Source organism: Myxine glutinosa, chromosome 7, assembly GCF_964187855.1.
Source record: "Myxine glutinosa chromosome 7, kmMyxGlut1.1, whole genome shotgun sequence".
Classification (NCBI taxonomy): Eukaryota; Metazoa; Chordata; class Myxini; order Myxiniformes; family Myxinidae; genus Myxine; species Myxine glutinosa.
In genome coordinates this window covers 99,113,753-99,140,378 of record NC_136267.1, presented here as the reverse complement: position 1 = coordinate 99,140,378, position 26,626 = coordinate 99,113,753, and the positions used below count along the sequence as shown (strand labels likewise).

Here is a 26,626-nt window from a genome sequence, read left to right as displayed (position 1 = left end):
CTGAGGCATGCCGACAATTGATTAGATGTGGATGCAAGAAGGGTTGCAGGAAACAGTGCAAGTGTGTTAAGGCCGCACTCCAGTGCTCAGCTCTGTGTCACTGTGCAGGGGAGTGCACACGATAGTATACAGGAGGAATAACACACCTGTTACATATACACAAACATGTGGAAGACTGTTTTGTAGACTGTTTTATAGTGAAAGTCACTTCCACAGCGTTAATGTGGCATTTTCACTTCATTTCCATTGTGTTTCTGGTGTTTGCTCAAAATAGCTCAAAAAGTAATTATTTTTGTAAAGAATAAGGACCAAATAAATGTTATGTGAGTTTGTTGACATTTAATTATGATCTTACAACCTGTTTACGTGAAAAAAACATCATAGGTGTGCTTGAGCAATAAGTAAATCTAGTTTTATAGACATCGGTACTGTGTATCTTATTATCCGTAAACGGCCATTTTTAAAATGGCCGCCATTTTGTCCCTAGGAAAAGATTTGAATGCCCCTATATCCAAAAATCTTCCTAGTAGTATGCTCTATCAGTGTTCAAAATTTCATGCTTGTATCACCAAAAGCACAATTTTTTCACATATCTGCTGGGCTAAATAGGTATTTTTTTATATGGTTGTTTAAAGTCTTATGATTATGTTAGTATGATTATACATGCTGCCGTCTTCTAGTTTAAGAGTGGTATAATGATAAATTTCCAACCTGCAGAATCAGGACAGCTAAAAATAAATTATACTATTGTAAAACATTGTGACAGCATAACAGTTCCAAACTACAAGAGTTATCCCAAAAATTGTGCTACTCTGTTTTTATCTTTTTGAAATATAACGTCTCAATAAGACCTTTAGAGCTCTTACACCTTTTATACCCCTTTAGACCATTTGAAACCGTTTATACTCATTGGAATTTTGAAGACCTTTTATACTCTTTAACCCTTTACCCCTTTCTACCCCTAAGAACCTCAAGAACCTTTACACTCCTAAGGTCCTAAACCCTTGTAACCTTGAGATCCCAAAGACTCTTTTGAGCCTTTAGAACCTTAAGACCCCTAAGGCCTCTAAGACCGCCTTCTACTTTTGTTTATGACATATTTGATGGCCCTCTTCTACTCAGGTATTTGTATGACACTTCGTTGTCTAGTTCCTGTGCTGTTGTATCGAGGTCGATTTTTATATTATCCATTTTTGTTGGTTTACCTTGTACAAATGTGCACTTGGCACACTTTTCTGGGTCAAATTATATTCAAATGTCTTCAGATACTGTTTCACTAATTCCAGTTGTCCTACCAATTTTTTGTCGATTGGTGCAAAGAGTTTTAGATCATTCATGTACAGTAGATGCACTACCTGGATTTCATACATTTACAGGGTGCCATTACACAGCCGTCATTCTAGCGTAAGAGAAAGAAAAAACTGGGTACAACATTGTTACGCAGGATGTATGGAACATCCGTGCATTCAAATTCCTAGAATTGGCACCACTGAGTCATGAGGCAATTGAGACACAACCTGATGTTTAAAAAGCATTTGGACCAAAAGATGCGTCGAAACGACTTGACAAAATGAAAGGTCTTGATGTTGACAGTATCCTGCCCTGAGAAGCAGAAATCAGACAAAAGATCCATCAATCGTGCTTTGTGGCCAGAATGTGGCACACCGCAGACAGTGACAACATCAATACGAAACTGCACTTTGGAAGGGAACTACAAAATGAAGCCTACATCTACGTCTGGTTTGATGGACTACAAATGGCAGGTATGTTCCTCCACACAATTTGCGCTCAGCTGATAGCAATTGATCACATATGTGGAAATTCTGCGTTTTATAAATAAATTACTTTTTCTTTCTCTTCATGTTCCGTTGTACCTTCAACGGTTCCAAATGAAGACGAAGACTGATGATGAGGATGACGTTCCGCACACGGTTTTCATGAATGACGACGACTATCACACGGATAATGATATGGACATGGAAGATTGAGATCTGGTTTCTTTGGATAATTAATTGAAGAAGACCATAAGCCCACTACTTTTGCATCTTCAGATGTATTGGGCTGCCGAAGCAGTTTACTAGGCTATTGGGCATAATCCTGGATGGGTCATCATTCCTACGCAGTAATTCATTGAATGACATTAAGTCAATGAATAGTAATTAATTGAATGATAATACACAAAATGATTTTTCTTCATGCTTTCTTTTCATTTTTTTTTTTGCCGGGGGACTTTTCTCATTGGCTTTGCAGCGCGTGTCTGTCCATGGTCCAGCCGTGCCCTGCAGTCTGTCCTCGGTTTAGCAGCACACTGGTCTGTCTTCAGGTTTGCAGCACACTTTTCTTTTAGAAAAAGTGGCTTCACATCCATTCAAATTTTCAACGAAATAAACATCAAATCTTGAAGAACAATCGTTTTCTATGTCCCCTCAGATTTTACTTCTGCAGGTAGTTGAGTGCTACAAGTGTGGTTTCTGACCTCTTCGAGCCTAACGGGCCTTCTTATCTGAAAGTGCCGGATCAGAAAGTTTCTTACGCTGCATTTTTGTTTCATACCATTAGAATGGAGCAGTTTTCAACAAAAAAAAATTCTCAGCGTGGCGCCATTTTCTGATTAAAACCCTTTTTTAACCCATTGAGGAATCCTTCTTGTGTGCAAATTACCAACATTAAAACTTATTATGCACCGCATCATTATTCACATGTTTCTTTCTGATGTATTCCAAGTGGAAATTTGCTCGGGCTTGGCTTTTGAATTAAATTTTTTTCGAGACGCTTTCAGATCCCTTCGAGTCTAAGGGCTCTTATTATGAAAAGTGCCAGGTCAGACATTTTCTTACGTTGCATTTTTGTTTCATACCATTAGAATAGAGTGGTTTTCAACAAAAAAAATTCTCCAATGCAAATTTAAGATTGAAACCATTCGTGAAACCCCGATAAGGGTCTTTCTTTATATGCAAATGCCGGTGATTTTCTTTTCTTATGCATGTATTTTGTATTCAGTATCCAATGTAGATGTCATAAAATAAAATATTAATCAGCCTCAGGTGCAAATATTTCTGAAAAAGGGTTTTACGAGACTTTTTAAGGGTTTGCCACTTCCAAACGCCGGAAATGCGCAACTCAAGAAATGGGTTTTGTTGGAATTCAACGTAATGTAACATGATTAAGAGCATCAAACCTTTTGAGCGTGGCTTTATGATTAAACTCTGACCAGCTCTCAATCCATCAGGTGTGTGTGTGTGTGTGTGTGTGTGTGTGTGTGTGTGTGTGTGTGTGTGTGTGTGTGTGTGTGTGTGTGTGTGTGTGTGTGTGTGCGTGCGCGTTGTTGGTTGTGACAGTGCCTTCATAAACTATTCACACTCCTTGATTTTTTCAGACTTTGTTGTGTACAACCTGAAAGTAAAATGGATTAAATTGAGATTTTTTTGTCACTGATCGGCACATAATACCTTAAAATGTCAGTGGAATTTTTTTTTAGAATTTTTTACACATCAATTGAAAATGAAATACAGAAATATTTAATTTAAATAAGTATTTAACCCTCTGAGTAAACACTAAAAATATATTTAATAAAAATATAAACACAATCATATTTTCTCAAGTAAACACTAAAATGAGGTAGATGTACTCTATATTGATGATATATTATGACTTTATGAGCTCTCACTCCAGACACCCAAAGGACTTGTGTGAGCCCCACCTTTTCTTCCTGGAGTTGCCATGAGTACATTTTAATGCTGTTATATTGCAATTATAACGGCAAAATTTTCCTTGGGTAAACAGCTGTCTTTCAGTATTGCTCAGAGATTGCATCATCACCTTTGAGATGTCAAGTCGATTTGATTCTCAATCCTATTATAAAATGCCATCCCGGTGCTTCACAGACAGGGTGCTGCACCGATGATTTTGGCATCCTTGAGAAGGAAGTTAGGATGGATATCTTATTTAAAAGCAATCCCTGGCCAAACTTTCAGGTGCACTGCACCAATGACACACCCATGACTCTGAAATGATAAAACCAGTGAGAAAAATCTTGCGTATTCACTCTACCTCAGTGAGTTTGCATTCCTCTTGTGTACTCATGTAAAGACATGAAAAAGACGTTTAAAATATAATACAATTTTTTTTTAAATGGAGAAAAAAAAACCACCTCTAATTTTGGTGTCTACTTCCAATTAGTGTCAGGAATCCCAGAGAAGCCAAATTCAAGTTGGCTTTCTCAGCTATCACATGTTATTTCCCGATGTTCTTTCCTTGATTTGCCAAATGATGAAGAAGAAGCCTAGCGACAAACTTTTCTCCACTTTATTTATATATCACATATCTCATTACACATATTTCCTTGTCTCCTGTATTTCATCTCTCCTTCACTCAACTGATCCAACAAACAGACCGCGCAGGATTCTGATATTAAATATTCTGATATTAAATATTAAAGATATTAAATATCTGATATTCTGATATGACGATTAAAAAACAAAGATGGAGTTAAATTTCCGTGTCTTGTCCATGTAGTTACAAAATTGCCAGCATGAAAGACATGAATGCAACATATTTAATAAACATATCGTTCATCATATAATCACGTTAGAACATTTATAATGTCTACCTGATATTTACTGTTTGTAACACTATGCGCTACCTACAGTGCATTCAGAAAGTATTCAGACCCCTTCACTTTTTCACATTTTGTTATGTTGCAGCTTTATGCTGAAATCGTTTAAATTCATTTTTCCCCTCATCAATCTACACTCAATACCCCATAATGACAAAGAGAAAACAGGACTTTAGAAAGTTTTGCAAATTTATTAAAAAGAAAAAACTGAAATATCACATTTACATAAGTATTCATACCCTTTGCTATGACACTTGAAATTTAGCTCAGGTGCCTCCCATTTCTCTTGATCATCATTGAAATGTGGAGTGTTGCAGTGATGGTTGTCCTTCTGGAAGTTTCTCCCATCTCCACACAAGATCTCTGGAGCTCAGCCAGAGTGATCATCGGGTTCTTGGTCACCTCTCTTACCAAGGCCCTTCTCCCCCGATTGCTCAGTTTGGCCGGGCAGCCAGCTCTCGGAAGAGTCCTGGTTGTTTCAAACTTCTTCAATTAAAGAATTATGGAGGCCACTGTGCTCTTGGGAACCTTCAATGTAGCAGAATTTTTTTTGTAGGATTCCCCAAATCTGTGCCTCGACACAATCCTGTCTCTGAGCTCTGCAGGCAGTTCCTTCAACCTCATGGCTTGGTTTTTGCTCTGATATGCATTGTCAGTCGTGAGACCTTATATAGACAGGTGTGTGCCTTTCCCAATCATGTCCAACCAATTGAATTTACCACAGGTGGACTCCAATGAAGGTGTAGAAACATCTCAAAGATGATCAAGAGAAATGGGAGGCACCTGAGCTAAATTTCAAATGTCAGAGCAAAGGGTATGAATACTTATGTCAATGTGATATTTCAGTTTTTTCTTTTTAATAAATTTGCAAAACTTTCTAAAATCCCTTAATTCTCTTTGTCATTATGGGGTATTGAGTGTAGATTGATGAGGGAAAAAATGAATTTAAACAATTTCAGCATAAGGCTGCAACATAACAAAATGTGAAAAAAGTGAAGGGGTCTGAATACTTTCTGAATGCACTGTATGTGTCACCTATATGTTTTTACTATACTATTTCCTCTGGTCTGTTTTCATCAACCTTTATTTAAGTGGAGCAAAATTTAAGGCATTGGTGTCATACCTTCACATTCAACTCCCTCAATTCTTTTCCTGTGTTAAAAGTAAATCTTGCAATACCATCATCTCCGGAAACATCCTCCTCTCTTGTTATTTCCTTTTCAACAGATGTAACTTTCACATTAGATGCAACAGATCCATCTGGGTTCTTCACCAGAACCTGCAATGAAAGCTTCTTTCCTAAGTGAAATGTGAAGGCATTAAAAAAAAATGTGCACAACAAATGAAAAGGGACATCTATTTTTTATGTACATATTGAGGGTAAAATGAGATAACTAAAAGGGAGAATGGAGGAGAATGACCATCAAGAGAAAGAAGGGTTCCAATTTGATCCTCTATCGGTCTGACAACATGCTACCCACCTGCTACCCACTGCTCATCTTCCATGAGCTTCAAATTGTGCATTGAGAAAGGTTAGGGGAGTGTGGAAGGAGTGGGAAAAAAAGTTTTGAGCGGCATGAATGAGAGGGAAGTTTTGAGTTTTGAGATGAGTTTTGTGAGGGAAGGGGAAGAGCATGAATAAAACATCATGGGGTTTGGATTGGAGAAATAAATGTTGACATATATATATATATATACATACATACCGTCATGTATATACATACATACCTGTATATGTATATATATATACATACATACCGTATATACATACATACATATATATATACATACATACATACATACATACATATATATATATACATACATACATACATACATACATACATATATATATATATACATACATACATACATACATACATACATACATACATATATATATATATATATATATATATATATATATATGTATATATATATATATATATATATATATATATATACATACATACATATCGTATATACATACATATCGTCTTCAGAGAGTATTCACACCCATTGACGTTTTCACATTTTGTTGTGTTACAGCCTGAATTTAAAATAGATTGAGTTGAGATTTCTTTTTGTCACTGATCTACATATTACTCCATAAGGTCAAAGGTGATTTTTTTTTTAGAATGATTACAAAATAATTAAAAATGAATTACAGAAATATTTAATTTACATAAGTATTCAACCCCCTGAGTCAATACTTTGTAGAAGTGCTTTTGGCAGTGATTACAGACAGCTTCGAGTCTTCTTGGGTATGTCTGTATCAGCTTTGCACATGTGGATTTGGGGAGTTTCTCCCATTCTTCCTTGCAGATTTGCTCAAGCTCTGTCAAGTTGTATGGGGAGCATCAGTGAACAGCAATCTTCAAATCTTTCCACAGATTCTCAATGGGATTATTGGCTGGGCCACTCAAGGACTTTCACATTCTTGTTCTAGAAGCCATTCCATTGTTGCTTTGGATGTTTGGCTCATTGTCCTGTTGGAATGTAAATCTTCGCCAAAGTATAAAGTCTTTTGCATTCTGAATCAAGTTCCCATCAAGGATTTTCCTGTATTTGGCTCCATTCATTGTTCCCTCTATCCTTACAAGTCTCCCAGTCCCTGCCACTGAAAAGCATCCCATTGCATGATGCTGCCTCCACCATGCTTCATGGTCGGGATGGTGTTAGATGGGTGATGAGCTGTGCTCAGTTTCCGCCAGACATAGGGCTTTGCATTCAGGCCAAAGAGTTCAATTTTCGTCCCATCAGACCATATCATCTTTTGCCTTATGCTCTCAGTCATTCATGTGCCTTTTTCTCTGGAGTGGCTTTGATCTGGCCACTCTCCCATGATGTCTAGATTTGTGAAGGGCTGCAGAGTCTGTTGTCCTTCCAGCAGGTTGTCCCTTCTCAGCTAAGGAACTCTGTAGTTCTGTCCAACTGGTCATTTGGTTATTGGTCACCTACCTAACCAAGGTCATTCTTGCCTGGTTGCTCCATTGTGTCGGACGATCAGCTCTATGAAGAGTCTGGGTAGTTCCATATTCTTTCCATTTCCTAATGATGGAACTCACTGTGCTCTTGGGGGCTTTCAACACTCTAGGAATTGTTTTATAACCTTCCCCAGATATATGCCTCCTCACAATTCTATCTCGGAGTTCTACGGACAGTTCCTTGGACTTCATGGTAGAGTTTCTGCTCTGACATGTTATGTCAATTGTGGGACCTTATATAGAAAGGTTTGTTTCTTTCTAAATCACGTCCAATCAATTCAATTGGCCACAGGTGGACTCCAATCTAGTTGTAGAGACATCTCAAGGATGATCAAAGGAAATTGGCTGCACAGGAGCTCAATTTGGAGTGTCATAGCAAAGGGGTTGAAATTATTCTAAAAACAAAAATTCCACTTTGACATTATGGGGAATTATGTGTTGATCAGTGACAAAAAAGTCTCAATTTATTCAACTTTAAATTTAGGCTGTAACACAACAAAATGTGAAAAAGTCAAGGGGTGTGAATACTTCCTGAAAGCACTGTATACATACATATATATTGTTGCGATTCTATGAACCAGCTACGAAGGCAATTGCAACCAACATACAGGTCCCGTAGTTAATTATGTCAATAGTATGAGTCCAGAGTAGTCCCTTCCCTTTGTATAGTTGGTTGATTATGATAGAATGCGTTGATGAGTGTTAGAGAGGTTTTTCACCTTTTCTCCCTATTTCCAAGGGGTAATTGTGCACTCCGTACGGGCTTCCTGGAACACGCTGTGCCACACGGGAGCTGGCTCATTTACATATCTTGCTTAAAGCTAGTTTGAATCACGCGCCAAGACTAAACTGCCACCTTCCTTAACCACGTCACAATCTTCTTTTAAACTCCACAATTATTACGCAACCCTTATCATTCATTTATGAGTACACATTTCTATTTACACTTCGTTTTTATTACACGTTAGATTACATTGCATTAAGTTCATTACACACACCGTTCATCACTCCAAAACCCCAAAACACTACAACCAGATAGCTTCACCTCCATCACGTTGCTTACCCACATTCTCTAACAAAACAACGGGCACCTGGCCCCATCTATCTTGGGAGCGTGGGGAGAGAGGCGCAAGGAACACCGGTGGTGGTGAGCTGCACTGTCCCCATTAAAAGACCACAACACGAGGAGCTAATTGACGACTGGCACCTCGTTGGCACCTCATTCGCTCCATTCAAACAAGTAGAGCTCCCGCTACTCGCCCCCGTGCCTGTACCATGTCCAAAGAACGAGGCCACATTAATCGAGGAGAACCTTCACGTGGCGTGGCTGGAGGATAGAGTGAGCACAAGTAGTGCTAGGACGTGAGGCCCGATTGGAAAGCCAAGTGACTCAGGTAAACGGTCATCAGACGGAGAGCACTTGACTACCTCTCCGGTCATAGTCAACGTGTGGCCCTGAATGAATGTCTCTCATCTCCGCTTCCTGTTCGGGCAGGAGTTCTTCTCCCCATCTAGCAAAGGCCTTCCCCGAGGCAGTGTTCTGGCCCTGTGCTTTTTCTGGTCTTCATCAATGATCTCTCTGACTCTCTGGAAAATCCTCTCGATCTGTTTGCTGATGACTCCACTATCTGCCGCTCCATACCTCATCCCTCAGATCGGCAGTCTACAGCCTCCTCACTCTCTGCATACCTGGACAAAATCACAGATTGGTCAAACAAGTGGAACATGTCTTTCAATCCTAACAAATCTCACACTCTTACTATGTCTCTCTGAAAGGACCATCTGGACAACCCTTCCATCTACTTTCTGAACAATCCTCTCCAAGAAGTTCTGTCACTCAAGCTTTTGGGTCTCACTATCTGCCATGATCTTTCCTGGGAAAACCACATTTCCAAGCTGGCCTCCAAAGACAGTCGCTGACTGGGCATCCTCAGTCGTGCGAAGTCCTTCCTTGGCACACCTGAGTTCCTCACCACATACAAGGCTTTCATCTGCAGCTCAATGGAATACTGCTCTCCCCTCTGGGTTGGTGCTCCTGCCTCACACTTAGCTCGGCTTCACGCTGTTGAAACCAAAGCTTTCAGAATCATTGGAATCCCCTGCGATGAAGCTAACTCCGAGGGCCTTTCACTTACTCACCACAGGCAGGTAGGCGGTCTTTGTCTTCTACTGACTCCTCTCCGGCTTAGCTCCCCCCAACAGGTCGCACAAGATCTGCCAGCAACCCTCTTCTTGTGAAATTGCCAAAATCAAGACACTCTGCTTTCCCGCACAGGGATGTGGGGGGCTGTGACGATCCCGGACAATCAAGGGGACCTGAGCTAAGTACACAAACATTCCTTATTTTATAGTTATTTTTCTCCTAGTGTTGTATACGAGTCTGTGTTGGGGTGCTCCATTTAGGAATCTTAGTTTTATTGTGCATTTCTTGTTGCTGGCATTTTTTTTTTTTTTTTAAATGTTGGAGGCTTCAGGCACGGACTGATGTAGCCCTCATCGAGGCCAGGTCTTAAATAGAAGAGCAGAAAAGTGTATGATGAAAAATGTATGATGTTTGTTTGTGAGAAAGAGATTGAAGCTCGCCCGGTAGCTGTAGTTTGAGTGAGTCAGAAAGAAAATTCAGCAATCTTGACATGGAGAGTGTAAGATGGTTCCGGGCATCACTTTAACACTCCTAAGTCCGAATGGTTGTACCACTCTGAACGGTTGCTGCCTTCAACCTACTACCTAAGGAACCGGTCCAACCGGATGAGTCTTTTTTTGGAGACACCATCTCCTTATGGATGGCCGTTGGCTCCCAGCGGGAGCTCACCCGCCCTTTGACAGGTATTGTTTTTAGTCCTGCGGGGTGTCACAGTCACCCTCCCCACTGGCGAGCCAGTGAGGGTAGCCAGTTTAGTCGCCGACTACCCGACCAAAATTTATTTCATTAAACCTTTTTATTGTTACATTTTAATTCCGTGTCAGTTTGAGTTGATTAACAGGGTCGAAGACGTCCAGTGGGATCCGTACAGGTAAGAGCTTCACTGCCCTCACCCCCAACGCGTATTAACACCACCATAGTTGAATTGAAAGCCTCGGAGTGTAAAGCTCATTTGGCTACCTGTTACCTTGGAGGATCTTAATCCCCAGGAACACGACAATATGTACATATATACACACTTTTTTCCCCATTTTTAGCTAATTAAATTGGATGTTTTGAAGTACTGAGTAAAAACTGACTACTTCAATAATGTGCATACCTTAAAAGTGTAAGGGGTGCTTGGTTTGAAGAAAGATGAACTTTTTATGACAGTAAGTGTGTATTTAGCCTTGAGAATTTTGATGCTTGTCAGTTCTGCCTCTTGAAGCTCCCCAGCTGCAAAAAATAGTTCGTCATCTCATGTCATTCATGTACTTTTCATCGAAGACTAACCAGTAGAATCATCTAACTATACGATGATTGTAATTTTAGGATTAACTAGCATCCACAATGCAAAGCCCCTCTGCGTCTGCTTTTACTGAACCAAAACATGACGAAAATAACAGCAAAAAAAAATGTACAATTTATTAACACACACATCTTGTTTTTTCATTTCCGTTCCTCTCAATTATACCACACACACACACACACACACACACACACACACACACACACACACACACACACACACACACACACACACACACACACACACACACACACACACACTTTTCATTAATTGTGCAGTATTGGCTCCTCGTTAAATATAATGTAATTTTAAGGATTGCTGTAATTGAGTTAATTTAACAACATCCCATATTAAACTTTATTAAATTGTAAACCTCCCAACATAGTTCCCTTACATAAAGTAACTGTGAACCTTAGCCTAAAACCTTAACCGAGAAGGAAGTTGAGGAAGCGATAAAAGCAATGAAGAGTCGAAAAGCGGGAGGGCCGACGGGAGTTGTGGGAGATATGTTGAAGGCAGCAGGAAGTTGGGGTGTGAAGAGAATGATAGAGATCTGCAATCTGGTGGTGAAAGAAGGCCGCATTCCAGTGGATTGGGAACTGAGTTCCCTCGTCCCTCTATACAAGGGGAAAGGTGACCCTCTGGAGTGTGGCTCATACCGAGTGATAAAGTTATTGGAGCATGGAATGAAGGTATTGGAAAGGGTGTTGGAGAGGAGGATAAGGAAGAAGGTGAAGATCGACAAAATGCAGTTTGGATTCATGCCAGGAAGAGGAACGACAGACGCGCTTTTTATTGTGAAGCAGTTGCAGGAGAAGTACATGGAGAAGAGGAAGAAGTTGTTTCTTGGGTTTGTTGTCCCCCGTCGCACCGCGGAGCGAAAGGGGGACTATGGTTTTCCCCTCCTCCGTGTGTGCGTCCGTGCGTGCGTTGAACCTTGTCAGCGGAATATCTTGAAAAAGAAATGAACTACTAACTTCTAATCCGGTGTGTGTGTGTATCTACGCATAAGGAAGAACGCTATTGAAAATTGTGTCGCCACGTCAAAATCCAAGATGGCCGCCGCCATATATGTCTGAACCTTGTGAGCGAAATATCTTGAAAAATAAACGAACTACTAACTTCTAATCTGGTGTGTGGGTGTATCTACGCATAAGGAGGAACGCTATTGAAAATTGGGTCGCCACGTCAAAATCCAAGATGACCACCACCATGTATGTTTGAACCTTGTGAGCGGAATATCTTGAAAAATAAGCGAAGTACCAACTTCTAATCTGGTGTGTGGGTGTATCAAGGCATAACGAAAAACGATATTGAAAATTGGGTCGCCGCGTCAAAATCCAAGATGGCCGCCACCATATATATGTCTAAACCTTGTGAGTGGAATATCTTGAAAAATAAACCAACTATTCACTTCTAATCTGGTGCGTGACTGTATCTAGGCATAAGGAAGAACACTATTGAAAATTGGGGCGCCACATCAAAATCCAAGATGGCCGCCTTGCATCTTCCACTTTGTCAACTCACATCACTTCACCGACGGGGGACCTAGGCGTAACGCTTGCTGATCTGGAGATCTTGCTGATCTCACCATTCTCAAGACCGATAATATGGACTTGATAGGATCTCGCGAGATCACGGCGAGGTCACGTCTTTTCGAAGCTGCTCCATGCGCTCACGCTTTCGAAGCTAAGTGGTATTTCTCAATTGTGTTTTTGTCGAGACTGTATCTATCTTTCGGTGTATGTACCTACAGCGTATCTTTTGGAAAATTTTCGGTGCTAATTTTTCGTTCATGTATACACAATCGTCGGTTAATGGTATCGAGTATTCTGCGGCCTAGTACTCGTAGGCTTAGACTACCGTACCGTCTCAGACCTTGTGGTTTGTTTTTCTCTCAGCGATTCGTCGAATGCGCTGAAATTATTTTCGTTCTCTGTTTCGTCCCAGTCGTTCACCCCGTACCTCCTTGTTAATATCTGTACTCACAAAACAAAACAAAAAAAAAAAACCCCAAAAATATTTCCTTCCCAGGTCTTATTCGTTTATTTGTTGTTCTTTTTGTTCGTTCGTTCTTCGTTCGCGATCACGCAGTTAGAAATGTATAATCTCTCCCCTGAACAACTATTTTCTCTCATATATTATAACACCCTTTTCTTCTTTTCCTACAAAAGGATGCTTTCGTCTTGCTCACCAAATCTATTCATTCCAAAAAATATATATAATACCATCTCTTACAGTTCCTCCTTTCTACATTCCATAAACTATCCAGAACTCCATCCCTCCTCCAGTGTCCTCAAACGTATTTTTGACTCGAAGGTCTCAAACTCATTTTGCAAAAAATGTTCGTTTCCCATGAATCGTACACTTTTCAAAATCCAATCTCACCCCTCCCCTCCAAATCCTCCCCATCACCCATCCCTTTCAAATCTCCCCCCTTGCCCCTTCCCTCCCCTCCCTCCTAAACTCCCCCCACACCCCTCCCCTCCGAGACTCTCCCTCGCTCCTCCCCTCCTAGACTCCCCTCTCACCCCTCCTCCTCAAAGCATCCTCCCTGCTTCTTCCTCCTTCCAACTTTCACCTTCATCTCCCCAAACCTCCTGCCTTGCTCTTCCCCCTCCTCAAATAACACCTCACTGTGCCTCACCCAATCTCCATCAAACCTTTTGTCTGCCCCATTCTTCCCTTTCTCCAAGCTATTCTGAAATCTCTGACACACCTTCAACAGCTCTCCCTACCTCTTCCTCCTCTTCCACATCTTACCCTACCCCTCCCCCCCCCTGTTCTGGACCCGATGCTCCCCCTTCCTCTTCATTAACGGTATGGACCTCAAACATCCGGGGCCTTCGCTCAAACTTGACTGACCTCTCCATCCAGGTTGCTTCTGACAAACCAGATGTGATCTGCTTAACAGAAACTTTCCTCCTTCATGATGTCTCTGATGCCTTGGTATCTCTCCCAGGTTACTCCCTCCTCCGGTATGATAGACCTGAGCCTCGTCCTGGAGGTGGGGTTGCTATCTTTATAAAAAACTCTCTTCCTCACTCGCCCTCCACTGCCCTCTCTCCACCTCACCCCCAGGAATACCTTTGGCTACGGCTTCCCCTTCGCTCCCACCTTTTGTTCATATGTGTGTTGTACCATCCACCAATCAGCGATGACTCCATCTACATCTCACTGTCTGATAATATGGACCAACTTCTATCTACCCATCCCAACTCTCTCTTCCTCATATGTGGTGATTTCAATTGTCACCATGCCAGTTGGCTGGGTGTGGGTACCTCTCTCACCAGCCATGGCTCTTCAGCAAAGGACTTCTGCGACTCACTGGGACTGACACAATCTGTCAATTTCCCGACCCGGATCTCAGTCAACGGAGCATCTTCTCTTCTGGATTTGGTTATGACAAACTTCCCTGAAAATGTCTGCTGCTCTTCTTCTGCTCCAATCGGCTCATCTGATCATGTGCTTGTCAAAGTGGACATCTCTCTGACCATTCTCAGAGAGCCTCCTCAGCGTCGACGAGTCTGGCATTTCACTCAGGCCAACTGGCACGGTCTTCAAGCAGCCATCAATCATCTGGACTGGTCTCCCATCTCTACCGCCTCTGACATCAACTCATCCTGGGAATTCTTTCAAAGTAAATTGCTCTCTCTCATGCACAGATTTATACCATCTCGTCTTCAGTTGTCATACCCTTCCTCCCGTCCATGGTACACGGAATCTTGTGGTGAGGCTGTTGCCCTGAAACAACTTGCTTTCGTCTCCTGGAAAGCAAATCCAATGGAAGGAAATCTCATTTCCTTTCACAAAGCCCGAAACAAGTGTGTGTCCACCCTCAGGAGAGCCAGGAAACAATATCTCGCCATTCTCAAGACCGAACTCTCTTATCTGTCTCCCTCTTCCAAATCCTGTTGGCGTCTGGTCAAATCTGTTTCTGGTGTTTGTTCCCCCTCCCTCCCTCACCTCAAACGGCTTAACGGCTGACTCCGCACGTGAAAAAGCTGAATGCCTCAACTCTGTGTTTGCCTCTAAATCTTGTGTCCCAAACCCATCCCTCTCTGTACCCACCGTACCCAGTCGTACCCAGCTGCTCCTGGACTCTGTGTCCTTTCCTCCTGACAAGGTGGAAAAGTTTCTGTCAACCCTCGACTCTGATTCTGCAACTGGTCCTGACGGCATCAGCCCACGGGTCCTAAAATCATGTTCTTCTGCTCTTTCACTCCCTCTTTCTGTTCTCTTCACCCTCTCTTTTGCTCAAGGTCATCTGCCATCTGCTTGGAAATCAGCCAACATCACCGCTTTGCACAAAAAAGGTGCAAAAACAGCTCCCAGCAACTACAGACCAATCAGCCTTCTCCCAATTATCAGCAAAGTCATGGAATCCATCATTGCTTCAGATATTAAATCTTTCCTCTTCTCCAATGGCTTGATCTCTGATAATCAATTTGGTTTCAGACCTGGTCACTCTACTCTGGACATGCTGCTTCTGCTTTCTCAACAATGGATGGAGGTCCTCAATGCCAAACAGGAAATTAGAGCTGTCTCCCTTGACATTTCACGTGCCTTCGATACGGTCTGGCACCCTGCTCTGCTCTCCAAACTCTCCTCCTTTGGTATCCATGGAAATCTCCACGCATGGCTGGTGGACTTCCTCTCTGGTCGTAGTCAACGTGTGGCCCTGAATGGGTTTCTCTCATCTCCTCTTCCTGTTCAGGCTGGAGTTCCCCAAGGTAGTGTTCTGGGCCCTGTGCTTTTTCTGGTCTTCATCAATGATCTCTCTGACTCTCTTGAAAATCCTCTCTATCTCTTTGCTGACGACTCTACTCTCTGTCGCTCCATTCCTCATCCCTCAGATCGGCAGTCTGCAGCCTCCTCACTCTCTGCAGACCTGGACAAAATCACAGACTGGTCAAACAAGTGGAACATGTCTTTCAATCCTGACAAATCTCACACTCTTACAATGTCTCTCCGAAAGGACCGACTGGACAACCCTCCCATCTACTTTCTCAACAATCCTCTCCAATAAGTTCTGTCGCTCAAGCTTTTGGGTCTCACTATCTGCCATGATCTTTCTTGGGAAAACCACATTTCCAAGCTGGCCTCCAAAGCCAGTCGCCGACTGGGCATCCTCCGTCGTGCGAAGTCCTTCCTTGGCACACCTGAGCTCCTCACCACATACAAGGCTTTCATCTGCAGCTCAATGGAATACTGTTCCCCCCTCTGGGCTGGTGCTCCTGCCTCACACCTTGCTCGGCTTCACGCTGTTGAGGCCAAAGCTTTCAGAATCATTGGAATCTCCTGCGATGTAGTCAACGCCGAGGGCCTTTCACTCACTCACCGCAGGCAGGTTGGTGGTCTTTCTGTCTTCTACCGACTCCTCTCCGGCCTTGCTCCCCCAGCTCTCTCTGTGCTCTGTCCCCCCAATATTCCTTCAGGTCGCACAAGATCTGCCTGCAACCCTCTTATGGTTAAACTGCCAAAGTCTAGGCTCTCTGCTCACCTTCACTCTTTCATTCCCCTTTTCTCCCGCCTCTGGAACAAACTCCCCCACTCCCTTCAATCCCACTCCTCCCTCCAGGTCTTTAAAACAGCTGTTCACCACCATCTCTTATCTTCTCCCATCGAAACCCTTGATCTTTTCTACCCCCGGTAATTCACCCCAGAGTCCTTGCAGTGTTCATATGTTTTAATCCTCTCCCACCTCCCCCCAAGTCCTCCCGATGTCCCTGCTCTCAAATGTTGTGTTTGTGTCCTTCCCCTTCTTCCCCCTCTCTTTTGTGTCCTCCCCCCTCTCTCCCCATCTTGTCTGCCGCTCCCCTTGTTTTTTGTGTTTTGTGTGTCGGTTTATCTTTTTGTGTGATTAATGTTTGCTCTTTCACGAGCCTCGATCTTGTATACAAAAAAAAAAAAGAAAAAAAAAAAAAAGAAAAAAGCATTCGATAGGGTTCCACGTGAAGTAGTGACATGGGCATTGAGGAAGTTAGGAGTGGAGGAATGGTTGATCAGAGTAGTGATGGCAATCTACAAAAGAGCGCGCACAGCTGTAAGGAAGAAGGACGGGAACAGTGGTGAGTTTGAGGTGAAGGTGGGAGTGCATCAGGGGTCGGTACTAAGTCCACTACTATTTGTAGCTGTGATGGAGGTTCTGGCTCAGAACGTAAAGGAGGGTTTACCATGGGAGTTGTTGTATGCAGATGATCTGGTGTTGATTGCAGAAAGTATGGATGGACTGAAGGAGAAGATGAACAAGTGGAAGGAATGTATGGAGACAAAAGGTCTGAAGGTGAATATCGGAAAAACGAAGGTGATGGCAAGTGGTAAAGCATGTGGTGAGGTGGAAAGAACTGGGAAGGGGCCATGTGCTGTGTGCAGGAAGGGTGTCAGAGTGAATTCCATTCATTGTACAATGTGCGCTGAGTGGGTTCATCAAAAATGTAGTGGTTAGAGAGGGTCATTAACCAGTGTGGCAGCTACATTCAAATGTAAGGTGTGCACAGAGGGAGCTGCAGATGGAGGAAATGTTGAATTGGATCTTGGAGACGGCGTGAAGCTGGAAGGTGTGAAAACATTTTGCTACCTCGGAGACATGCTGAATGGAGAAGGTGGATCAGACTCGGCAACGGTTGCTCGAGTGAGATGTGCATGGAAGAAGTTTCGGGAACTGAGTGGCGTGCTGATGAGGAGGGGAGTGTCGTTGAAGCTGAAGGGAAAGGTGTATGCTGCATGTGTGAGAAGTGTTATGATTTATGGGAGCGAGACATGGGTAATGAACGTAGAGCAGCAACGAAGGCTGGAAAGGGTGGAAATGCGAATGGTTTAGTGGATGTGTGGAGTATCGTTGAAAGAGAGGAAGACAAATGATGAATTGCGAATGATGGTGGGAATAGAGCCTGTGATGGATGCTGTGAAGAGAAACAGTTTGAGATGGTTTGGTCATGTGTTGAGGAAGTGTTACGAATTCCGGGTCATTTCTTATTAATGGATATTATATTAAAGGTTGTTGTGGTTAAAAGGGTTAGGAACCCTTCTGGTAAAAATAAGATGAGAAACGGGATCGTAAACGGGAAGAGAAAAGGGAGACGAGGTCCAGGAGAAGGTGGCCATCTTTTTCTTCCTCGCCGAGCTCCGACGCGCGCTGAGTCGATCTTGACCGGCTTTGGACGCAGAGTTTGCAAAGCCCGTCTGGCGAGAGGAGTTACCTGCGCGGGGTAATTACCGGTTATGCGTCATGTTGCCGTGGGTTCCTGCACGGAACCAAGCGTCCGGCACCGTTCGCCTCAACGTCTACAAGGACGCGTACGGGAGGCGCCTGGGGCCTCGCGCGCTTTGCGAGTCCCGAAGCCGCGATCACGAGCACCGACCTCGGCGGGCTGCCGAGGAGGTGTCCGCTACAACAGCCGTTCCCGGTACGGGACGTGCACGGTTGGAGTACGCCAGCCAGGGGTCCGTTCCACCACCCGTGTGCGGAGAAGTCGACCTTCCCCTTGGTCTGGAGGGGCCCAGAGACATTGTGAGGGACAGTGACTATTGAGGGTTGTGAGTGGGGCAAGGGGGGAAAATATATGAGATTGCCATCTTAGTAATATTGTTGATTGATTGTTGATTGTTGTTGATGGATTGAGAATATATTATTAATTAATCCGGATCCTTGGTGTGGGGTTGCTTATTGACCTGAATTGTTTGTGTCTTTCATATTGATTGCATTACGAAAAATATAAATCGTATATCTTTCTGGCGGGGTTCCTCCCACGGTCCGGGGGGGTCACCAAGACCAGGTAGTTACCGGGAGGACCATGTAACAGAATTGGGGGCTCGTCCAATTGAATTCCGGGATATAAAATTGTATAAAATAATAAAATAATATTTTTATTAATTTAAATTTATTAATTAAGTATTAATTGGTAAATTTTGGAGAAATTGTGGTAAAGTCTTGGGTGAAGGTTAACAGGTGTTAACGATAGGCACCATGGCGTTTGGCACAGAACGTGTTAACATGGCGTTTGGTTAACGATAGGCACAGAACTTTGCGGTAACCCCGAGTGAGGCACAGTTCCGAGCGTTACTAAAATCGGACCTCTTGAAATTGGCCAAACATTTTAACTTGGAGGTCCGAACTAATTTGAGGAAGGCAGAGTTGCAGACCGCGGTGATACAATCTATGGTGGGATTAGGAACATGGGACGAGTTAGCCTGGGAGTGGCTACCCGAAGAACCAGAAGACGTGGAGCTCCGGAAACTGGAGTTGCAATTACGGAGCCAGGAACGGATCAAAGAAGAGGAAAGGAAAGCAGAAGAGAGAAGAGAAGAAAAACAAGCAGAGGAAAGGAGAGTGGAACGAGAACTCCAGGAAAGGTTAGAAGGGAGAAAAGCAGAGGAGAGGAGAGCTGCAAGGGAACTCGAAGCAGAGGAGAGAAAAGCCGAAAGGGAATTAAAGGAACGTGACATGGCGCTTCAGCAAGAAATTAAATTCAAGGAGCTGGAGTTAATGAGAGAACGGGGAGAGGTACCACCCTTGCTGACTGGGCCGACACCAAGCCAGAAAACCTGGGATGTGAGCAGACATGTGAGGCTGGTTCCACCCTTCAGTGAAAGGGAAGTCGCTAAATTTTTTCCACACTTTGAGAAAGTGGCTCGACAGTTAAACTGGCCGGAGGAGGCCTGGACCATACTAGTGCAAAGTGTGCTGGTGGGTAAAGCTCAAGAGATTTATTCGGCGCTACCAATGGACCAATGTGCAGATTATGAGGTATTGAAGAAGCACATTCTCAAAGCGTATGAGTTGGTTCCTGAAGCTTACCGGCAAAAAATCAGGAATGCCAGGAAGAGGGAGAGTGAGACCCATGTGGAGTTTGCCAGAGTGAAAGAAAACATGTTTGATCGGTGGTGTGAGTCAAAAGGAGTCGGGAACGACTTCGAAGCATTGCATGACTTGATCCTGGTGGAGGAATTTCAACAGTGTGTCCACGAGGACATCAAAGTGTACCTGCAGGAAAAGAAAGTACCGAAGTTGTGGGACGCAGCCACCATGGCAGATGATTATGCCTTAACACACCGGATAGGGGTCCACGAACCTAACTCCTCGCCTAGATTTCCACAGGGGAGTTGTGGAACAGCAGGGGCGGAGAACGACAATACATGGCGGCGGCCTCGAGATGATTATGGGGACAACGCTGATACCCGAACTGTTCGAAATCAGAGGGCGACGGGCCCAAGACAAACTTATTTTCCGGGGGGCCCGAGGCAGACCACGAGTTTTTCCTCTGGGCCTACTTGCGCTTTTTGCAAGAAACCTGGACACTTGATGTCCAGTTGTTACCTCATGGAAAGGGAAAACCCAGAGCGGAGTCTGAATATTACAACTCCGAATGCGATGGCAAGCGTAAGAAATCGCCCACAGAAGAGTTACCAACCATTTATTTATGAGGGGTTTGTCTCACTCGAGGGAGACTTGACTAACCCAAGACCTGTTAGGGTATTGAGGGACACAGGAGCCCATCAATCCTTAATGCTTGAAGGCATTTTGCCATTGTCAAAGAGTACCGCAACTGGTGATAGTGTTCGGTTACAAGGGATCGGTGGCTGTGTTAGGGCCCCACTTCATGTCATCCATTTGGAATCCGATTTGGTGTCAGGACCGGTCACCGTCGGTTTACAAGCCACGCTTCCTGTAGAGGGAGTATCTGTGGTTATCGGGAATGATTCGGCCGGGGGGCAAATTTATGGTAACCCGAGGGTTGGTAAAGAGCACAGCAGGGAAAATAACACCACACCAGCTCGGGATGGTGACAAAAGTACCAAGTTATTTGTAGGGGGACTGAACTTCAAAACAGAGGAAGAAGTTCTGACCTCTGTCTTCAACAGATATGGGCCGCTGGTGGAAGTGCGGTTGGTAAAAGACAGGGAAACGCAACGGTCAAGAGGGTTCGGCTTTGTCACGTTTGCAAGCACAAAAGACGCCAGGGAGGCAGAGAAGAATTGGAATGGTAAGGAGTTGGAGGGTCGGACCATAACAGTAGGGAAGGCATTTCGTAGGCGTCGAGAGGTCTACAGAAGAGGACAACTTGGTGGTAGAGTTGGTGTTGGCAGCGGCCGATATTACTATGGAGGCTCCCAGAGTTACGGCATCTCCCGAAAGAATGATTGTCAGAGCACTGGCCGAGACGGAGACTGCCAGTCAGGTGACTGCTGGGACAAGGGGTCCCACCGTAACTGTTAGGAGTCCGGAGAAGTTGAAGCACTCGATATACGGCGGAGCCGCCGAGCCTGGGCTCCTACACGGACTAACCGTGAATGCCACGTTCTTAAAGGCGTCCCGGTAGGGAACTTTCCTGCACGGACTAACCGTGAACTCCATGCTCTTAAAGGCGTCCATGTAATGAACTTTCCTCCCCGGACTAACCGTGAACTCCACATTCCTTAAGGCGTCCATGTAGTGAGTACTCAGCTGGGCCTCCCGAAAAAGTGCTATCGAGTTGTGTAACTTTGGGGCTTTGGTCACCACTCCTTAACCGTCATCCAAGAGAAACTAGAAGTTGTTGACGCTTGGTCCAGAGGGAATTACCTTTGGAATCTCTGGGGGTTTTGTGAAAGTTGAATCTCTGGGGGTTGCTTTATTTTTGAGATGTGATAATTGTGCCCGGGGGGAACTGATGATTTGGGGTGTGAGTTATTTTGGTTTGTTTATCAAAGTTGGCCTGCAAAGAAAGTTTTCGCGGTGTTCAAACTTTCTTTCTTGAAGGGGGGGAGTGTTACGAATTCCGGGTCATTTCGTATTAATGGATATTATATTAAAGGTTGTTGTGGTTAAAAGGGTTAGGAACCCTTCTGGTAAAAAATAAGACGAGAAACGGGATCGTAAACCGGAAGAGAAAAGGGAGACGAGGTCCGGGAGAAGGAGGCCATCTTTTTCTTCCTCACCGAGCTCGACGTGCGCTGAGTCGATCTTGACCGGCTTTGGAACGCGGAGTTTGCAAAGCTCGTCTGGCGAGAGGAGTTACCTGCGCGGGGTAATTACCGGTTACACGTCAAGTTGCTGTGGGTTCCTGCACGGAACCAAGCGTCCGGCACCGTTCGCCTCAACGTCTACAAGGACGCGTACGGGAGTCGCCTGGGGCCTCGCGCGCTTTGCGAGCCCCGAAGCCGCGATCACAAGCACCGACCTCGGCGGGCTGCCGAGGAGGTGTCCGCTACAACAGCCGTTCCCGGTACGGGACGTGCACGGTTGGAGTACGCCAGCCAGGGGTCCGTTCAACCGCCCGTGTGCGGAGAAGTCGACCTTCCCCTTGGTCTGGAGGGGCCCAGAGACATTGTGAGGGACGGTAACTATTGAGGGTCATGAGTGGGGCAAGGGGGAAAAATATATGAGATGGCCATCTTAGTAATATTGTTGATTGGTTGTTGATTGTTGTTGATGGATTGAGAATATATTATATTAATTAATCCGGATCCTTGGTGTGGGGTTGCTTATTGACCTGAATTGTTTGTGTCTTTCATATTGATTGCATTACGAAAGATATAAATCATATATCTTTCTGGCGGGGTTCCTCCCACGGTCCGGGGGGTCACCAAGACCAGGTAGTTACCGGGAGGACCACGTAACAGGAAGGATGAAAGTGACGGGTTGAGAAGAGTGATGGAAATGAATGTAGAAGGAAGTAGAGGACGGGGAAGACCGAGAAAGACTTGGCTGAAGATCGTCGAAGAAGAAATGCGGGCAAGGGGGTTAACAAGGAGAGATGCAGAAAATAGGGCAAAATGGAGAAGATTGTCATGGGGACCGCAAGGCTAACCCCACTCTTGCAGGGAAAATGGCCTTAAAATGCCTGTTGTTGTTGTTGTTGAACCTTAGCCTAAAACCTGACTGGTTCCCGACCATATGGGTCATTAGCTTGGCACTGTTCTTCCTCAAGGTTTCGATCCTTTCAGCCCAGAACCTCTCCAAACGGAGGATCCACAACCTCAGTCATGGATGCACATTTGTAGATTACCTACAGTCACATGAAAAAGTAACTACACCCCATGTAAAGTTTTGACTTTTTCAACATATTTCAACATACAGCTATTTGATCTTCATTTCAACAATATTAATAATAATAATAATTCATTTATTTTGTATAGCGCTTTTCATGAAGCCCAAAGGCGCTTTGACAGAGTGCAAAACATAATGCATAACAAAACATGAAAACAACAATTGCAAAAAGACAAGAATCAATAGGGAAATATTTAAAGCAAAAGGAGGGAGAAGGAGAAGTGATAGTCAGGGGTTAAATGCTGTGGGTTGAATGTTGAATGCAGTGCTGAACAGGTGGGTCTTGAGTGATGTTTTGAATGTGGTGAGTGAGGAGGAGTCTCTGATGGTGTGAGGTAGTGAGTTCCAGAGGGTGGGAGCAGCGATGGAGAAGGCCCTGTCCCCCCAGGATCTGAATTTGGTCCGGATGGGGGGGGGGGGGGTCAGGAGGTTGGTACCAGCAGAGCGGAGGTTGCGGGTGGGAGTGTGTCTGGAGAGGAGGTCAGCCAGGTAGGATGGGGCCAGGTTATGGAGGGCTTTGTAGGTCAAGAGGAGGATTTTGTACTGGATTCTCTGGGAGATGGGGAGCCAGTGAAGCTTGTAAAGGACGGGGGTGATGTGGTCACGGGTCCGGGAATGGGTGAGTAGATGGGCAGCGGAGTTCTGAATGTATTGGAGTTTATTGGTGATTGTTGAGGGTGAACCATAGAGGAGGCTATTGCAGTAGTCCAGACGGGAGGTGATGAAGGCGTGGATGAGGGTTTCTGCAGCCGTGGAGGAGAGGGATGAGCGGAGACGGGCGATGTTTTTCAGGTGAAAGAAGGCTGTCTTTGTGATCTGTTTAGTGTATTTGTCGAAGGAGAGGGTTTGGTCAAAGATGACGCCAAGATTCCGGATGAGAGGGGAGGTGGATACTGGGATACCGTCGATGTTGAGGGCAAAGTTATGGGTGGATTTTGTGAGCGTTTTTGGGCCAATGATGATTATTTCAGATTTATCACAGTTAAGTTTGAGGAAGTTGATTTGAAGCCAGGATTTTATTTCAGAGATGCAGTTTGTCAGGATAGAGTGGGTGTCGGTGGAGACAGACTTGGTGGAGATGAAAAGCTGGATGTCATCGGCGAAGCAGTGGAATTGGAGACCATGACGGCGGATTAAGTGACCGAGGGGGGACAGGTAAAGGATGAAGAGGAGGGGGCCAAGAACTGAACCTTGGGGGACACCTTGGGGGAGGGGAGCAGTGGGGGATTTGCAGTTATTGATGGAGATGAACTGGCGTCTGTCAGAGAGGTATGATTTAATCCAAGAGAGGGCAGTGCCGGTAACGTTAAAGGTGGATTCAAGTCGGGTGAGGAGGATGGTGTGATCGATGGTGTCAAAGGCAGCGCTGAGGTCGAGGAGGACGAGAATGTTGAGGTTGCCAGCGTCAGAGGAGAGGAGAAGGTCGTTGGTGATTTTGAGGAGAGCAGTTTCAGTACTGTGGTTGGAGCGGAATCCGGATTGGAATGTTTCATACAGGTTATTGGCAGAGAGGTGATGTTTGAGTTGAGCGGCTACAGCGCGTTCCAAAACCTTTGACAGAAAGGGTAGGTTGGAGATGGGTCTGAAGTTATTTAGGGTGTCAGGGTTTAGACCAGGTTTTTTTAGAATGGGGGTAACAGCAGCAATTTTGAGGGATGGTGGGATGATGCCTGTAGACAGGGAGGAGTTTATTGTTGCAATGATAAGTGGAGAGAGAGCAGGGAGGGAGGCCTTGACAAAGCTGGAGGGGATGGGGTCAAGAGTGCAGGTGGCAGTTTTCATTCCTATGAGGAGTTCAGAGAGGTCAGTAGGGGAGACCGGGGAGAATTGAGACAGGGGAAGGCAGGATAAGGGGGGGCAGGTGGTTGGAGGGGGAGCGGGTGCGGCGGTGGTCAAGCTGTTGTAGATGTTGTCAATTTTGCGTTGGAAGAAAGAAAGGAAGGAGATGCAGTTGTCTACTGTGAATGACTGGGTGGTGGTGTCCAGGGGGCGGAGGAGTTTGTTTATTGTCGAGAAGAGTGCTTTTGGGTTTCCGGAGCCAGAGTGGATAATTTGAGAGTAGTAGGCGGAGCGGGCGTGGGAGAGGGCATCTTTGTAGTGTTGTAGGTGGTCCTTGTAGGCTTGGGAGTGAACTGTGAGACCTGTTTTATTGCGGAGTCTTTCAAGTTGGCGAGCATGAGCTTTCATCAGGCGGAGTTCAGGGGTAAACCAGGGAGCAGAATGGGTGAAAGAAACTGTTTTGGTTTTTACAGGCACAAGCTGGTCAAGGCAGGAGGAGAGAGTGTGGTTGTAGTAGTCAGTTGTAGTAGTCGGAAGGGGTGTGGAGGTCAATGAAGGGAGAAGTGGACATTTTTTCAGAGAGGGTGGATGAGAATGAGGTAGGTGAAAGAGCGTTTAGCTTACGGAAGTTGATAGAGCGATAATGTCTTGGTGTTGGGGTGGGGGATGTTGATGGTCATAGTGATGGCTAAGTGGTCAGAGAGGGTGAGGTCGGAGCCAGAGAGATGGTGCAAAATTAATCCAGTGGACCAGACAAGGTCCAAAATGTGACCACGGATCTGCGTAGGAAAGTTGACATGTTGAGTGAGGTTAAAGCAAGTGAGTCAATCAGTGAAGTCAGTGGAGTCCATGTGGATTGTGGATATTGAAATCACCAAGGAGGAGGATTGAGGGGGAGAGGGAACATAGCTGGGTCAGAAAGTAGGAGAAGTCAGACAGGAATAATGGGTGTGGTTTGGGAGGGCGGTAGACGACAGCCATGACTGACTGCGTGCAACCAGAGAGTTTAAAAGCCAGGTGTTCAAAGGATGAGGATGAGGATGAGGCGATGGGGATGAGGCTGGTCCTGATGTCTTGACGGTGGATAACGGCAATTCCACCACCTCGGCCCTCCGAGCATGGTTTATTGACGTAGGAATATCCATTGGGTGTGGTGAGGTTGAGCGTGTAGTAGTCCAGTGGTTGTTGCCAGGTTTCGGTGAGACAGAGAAAGTCCAGTTTGTTATCCAGGATGTAGTCGTTGAGGATGAGGCATTTGTTGTTGAGGGACCGGGTGTTGAACAGGGTGAGCTTGATGTTGTTTTGAACAGCGGGGATGAATTCAGGTGATTTAGCCAGGGTTCGCAGGCAGGAGGTGCGATTTTGTGCGTTGCCGTGATTAGGTGCGCTGGGACAATGAGTGGGAGTGCGCTGAGCCGACCAGAGGACGGGGATGGAGTGACCTGATTGTACATATACAAACTTACGACCGGAGCCACGGTGAATGTACCTGGGTCGTCGAAGGAGTCCATTTGATTTGATGGCAGAGATGCATGATGGGGTGGAGCAGGTATTGAGCAGAAGGAGCCTTGCGGCGGTGTACCACAGAGCCATGCCAGGCAGGAGCGGAGAGGCGAGCACGAGGCCAAGGTTGAGGAGGTGAAACAATGGTCCCAACCCACGGGAGCAGGCCCAAGGAAACGAAGGAGACGAAGGAGCCAGGTAGGTGAAGCCAGGAGCAGAGTCGGGACCAAGCAGAGGGCAGACAGGAGCAAAGAGACGATCACGAGGCCAAGGTTGATCA

General features: G+C 44.9%; 1 protein-coding gene across 1 annotated transcript in view; it reads right to left on the bottom strand.

Moving 5' to 3' along the window:
- Positions 1–26,626, bottom strand: part of LOC137431468 (complement C3) — a 613,976-nt gene that overhangs the window by 462,939 nt on the left and 124,411 nt on the right. Inside the window, exons 11-12 of the mRNA XM_078782039.1 lie at positions 10,845–10,960; positions 5,739–5,894 (exon numbers count right to left, since the gene is read on the bottom strand). Coding sequence (XP_078638165.1) covers positions 5,739–5,894; positions 10,845–10,960 — 272 coding nt within the window. The remainder of the gene's footprint in view (positions 1–5,738; positions 5,895–10,844; positions 10,961–26,626) is intronic.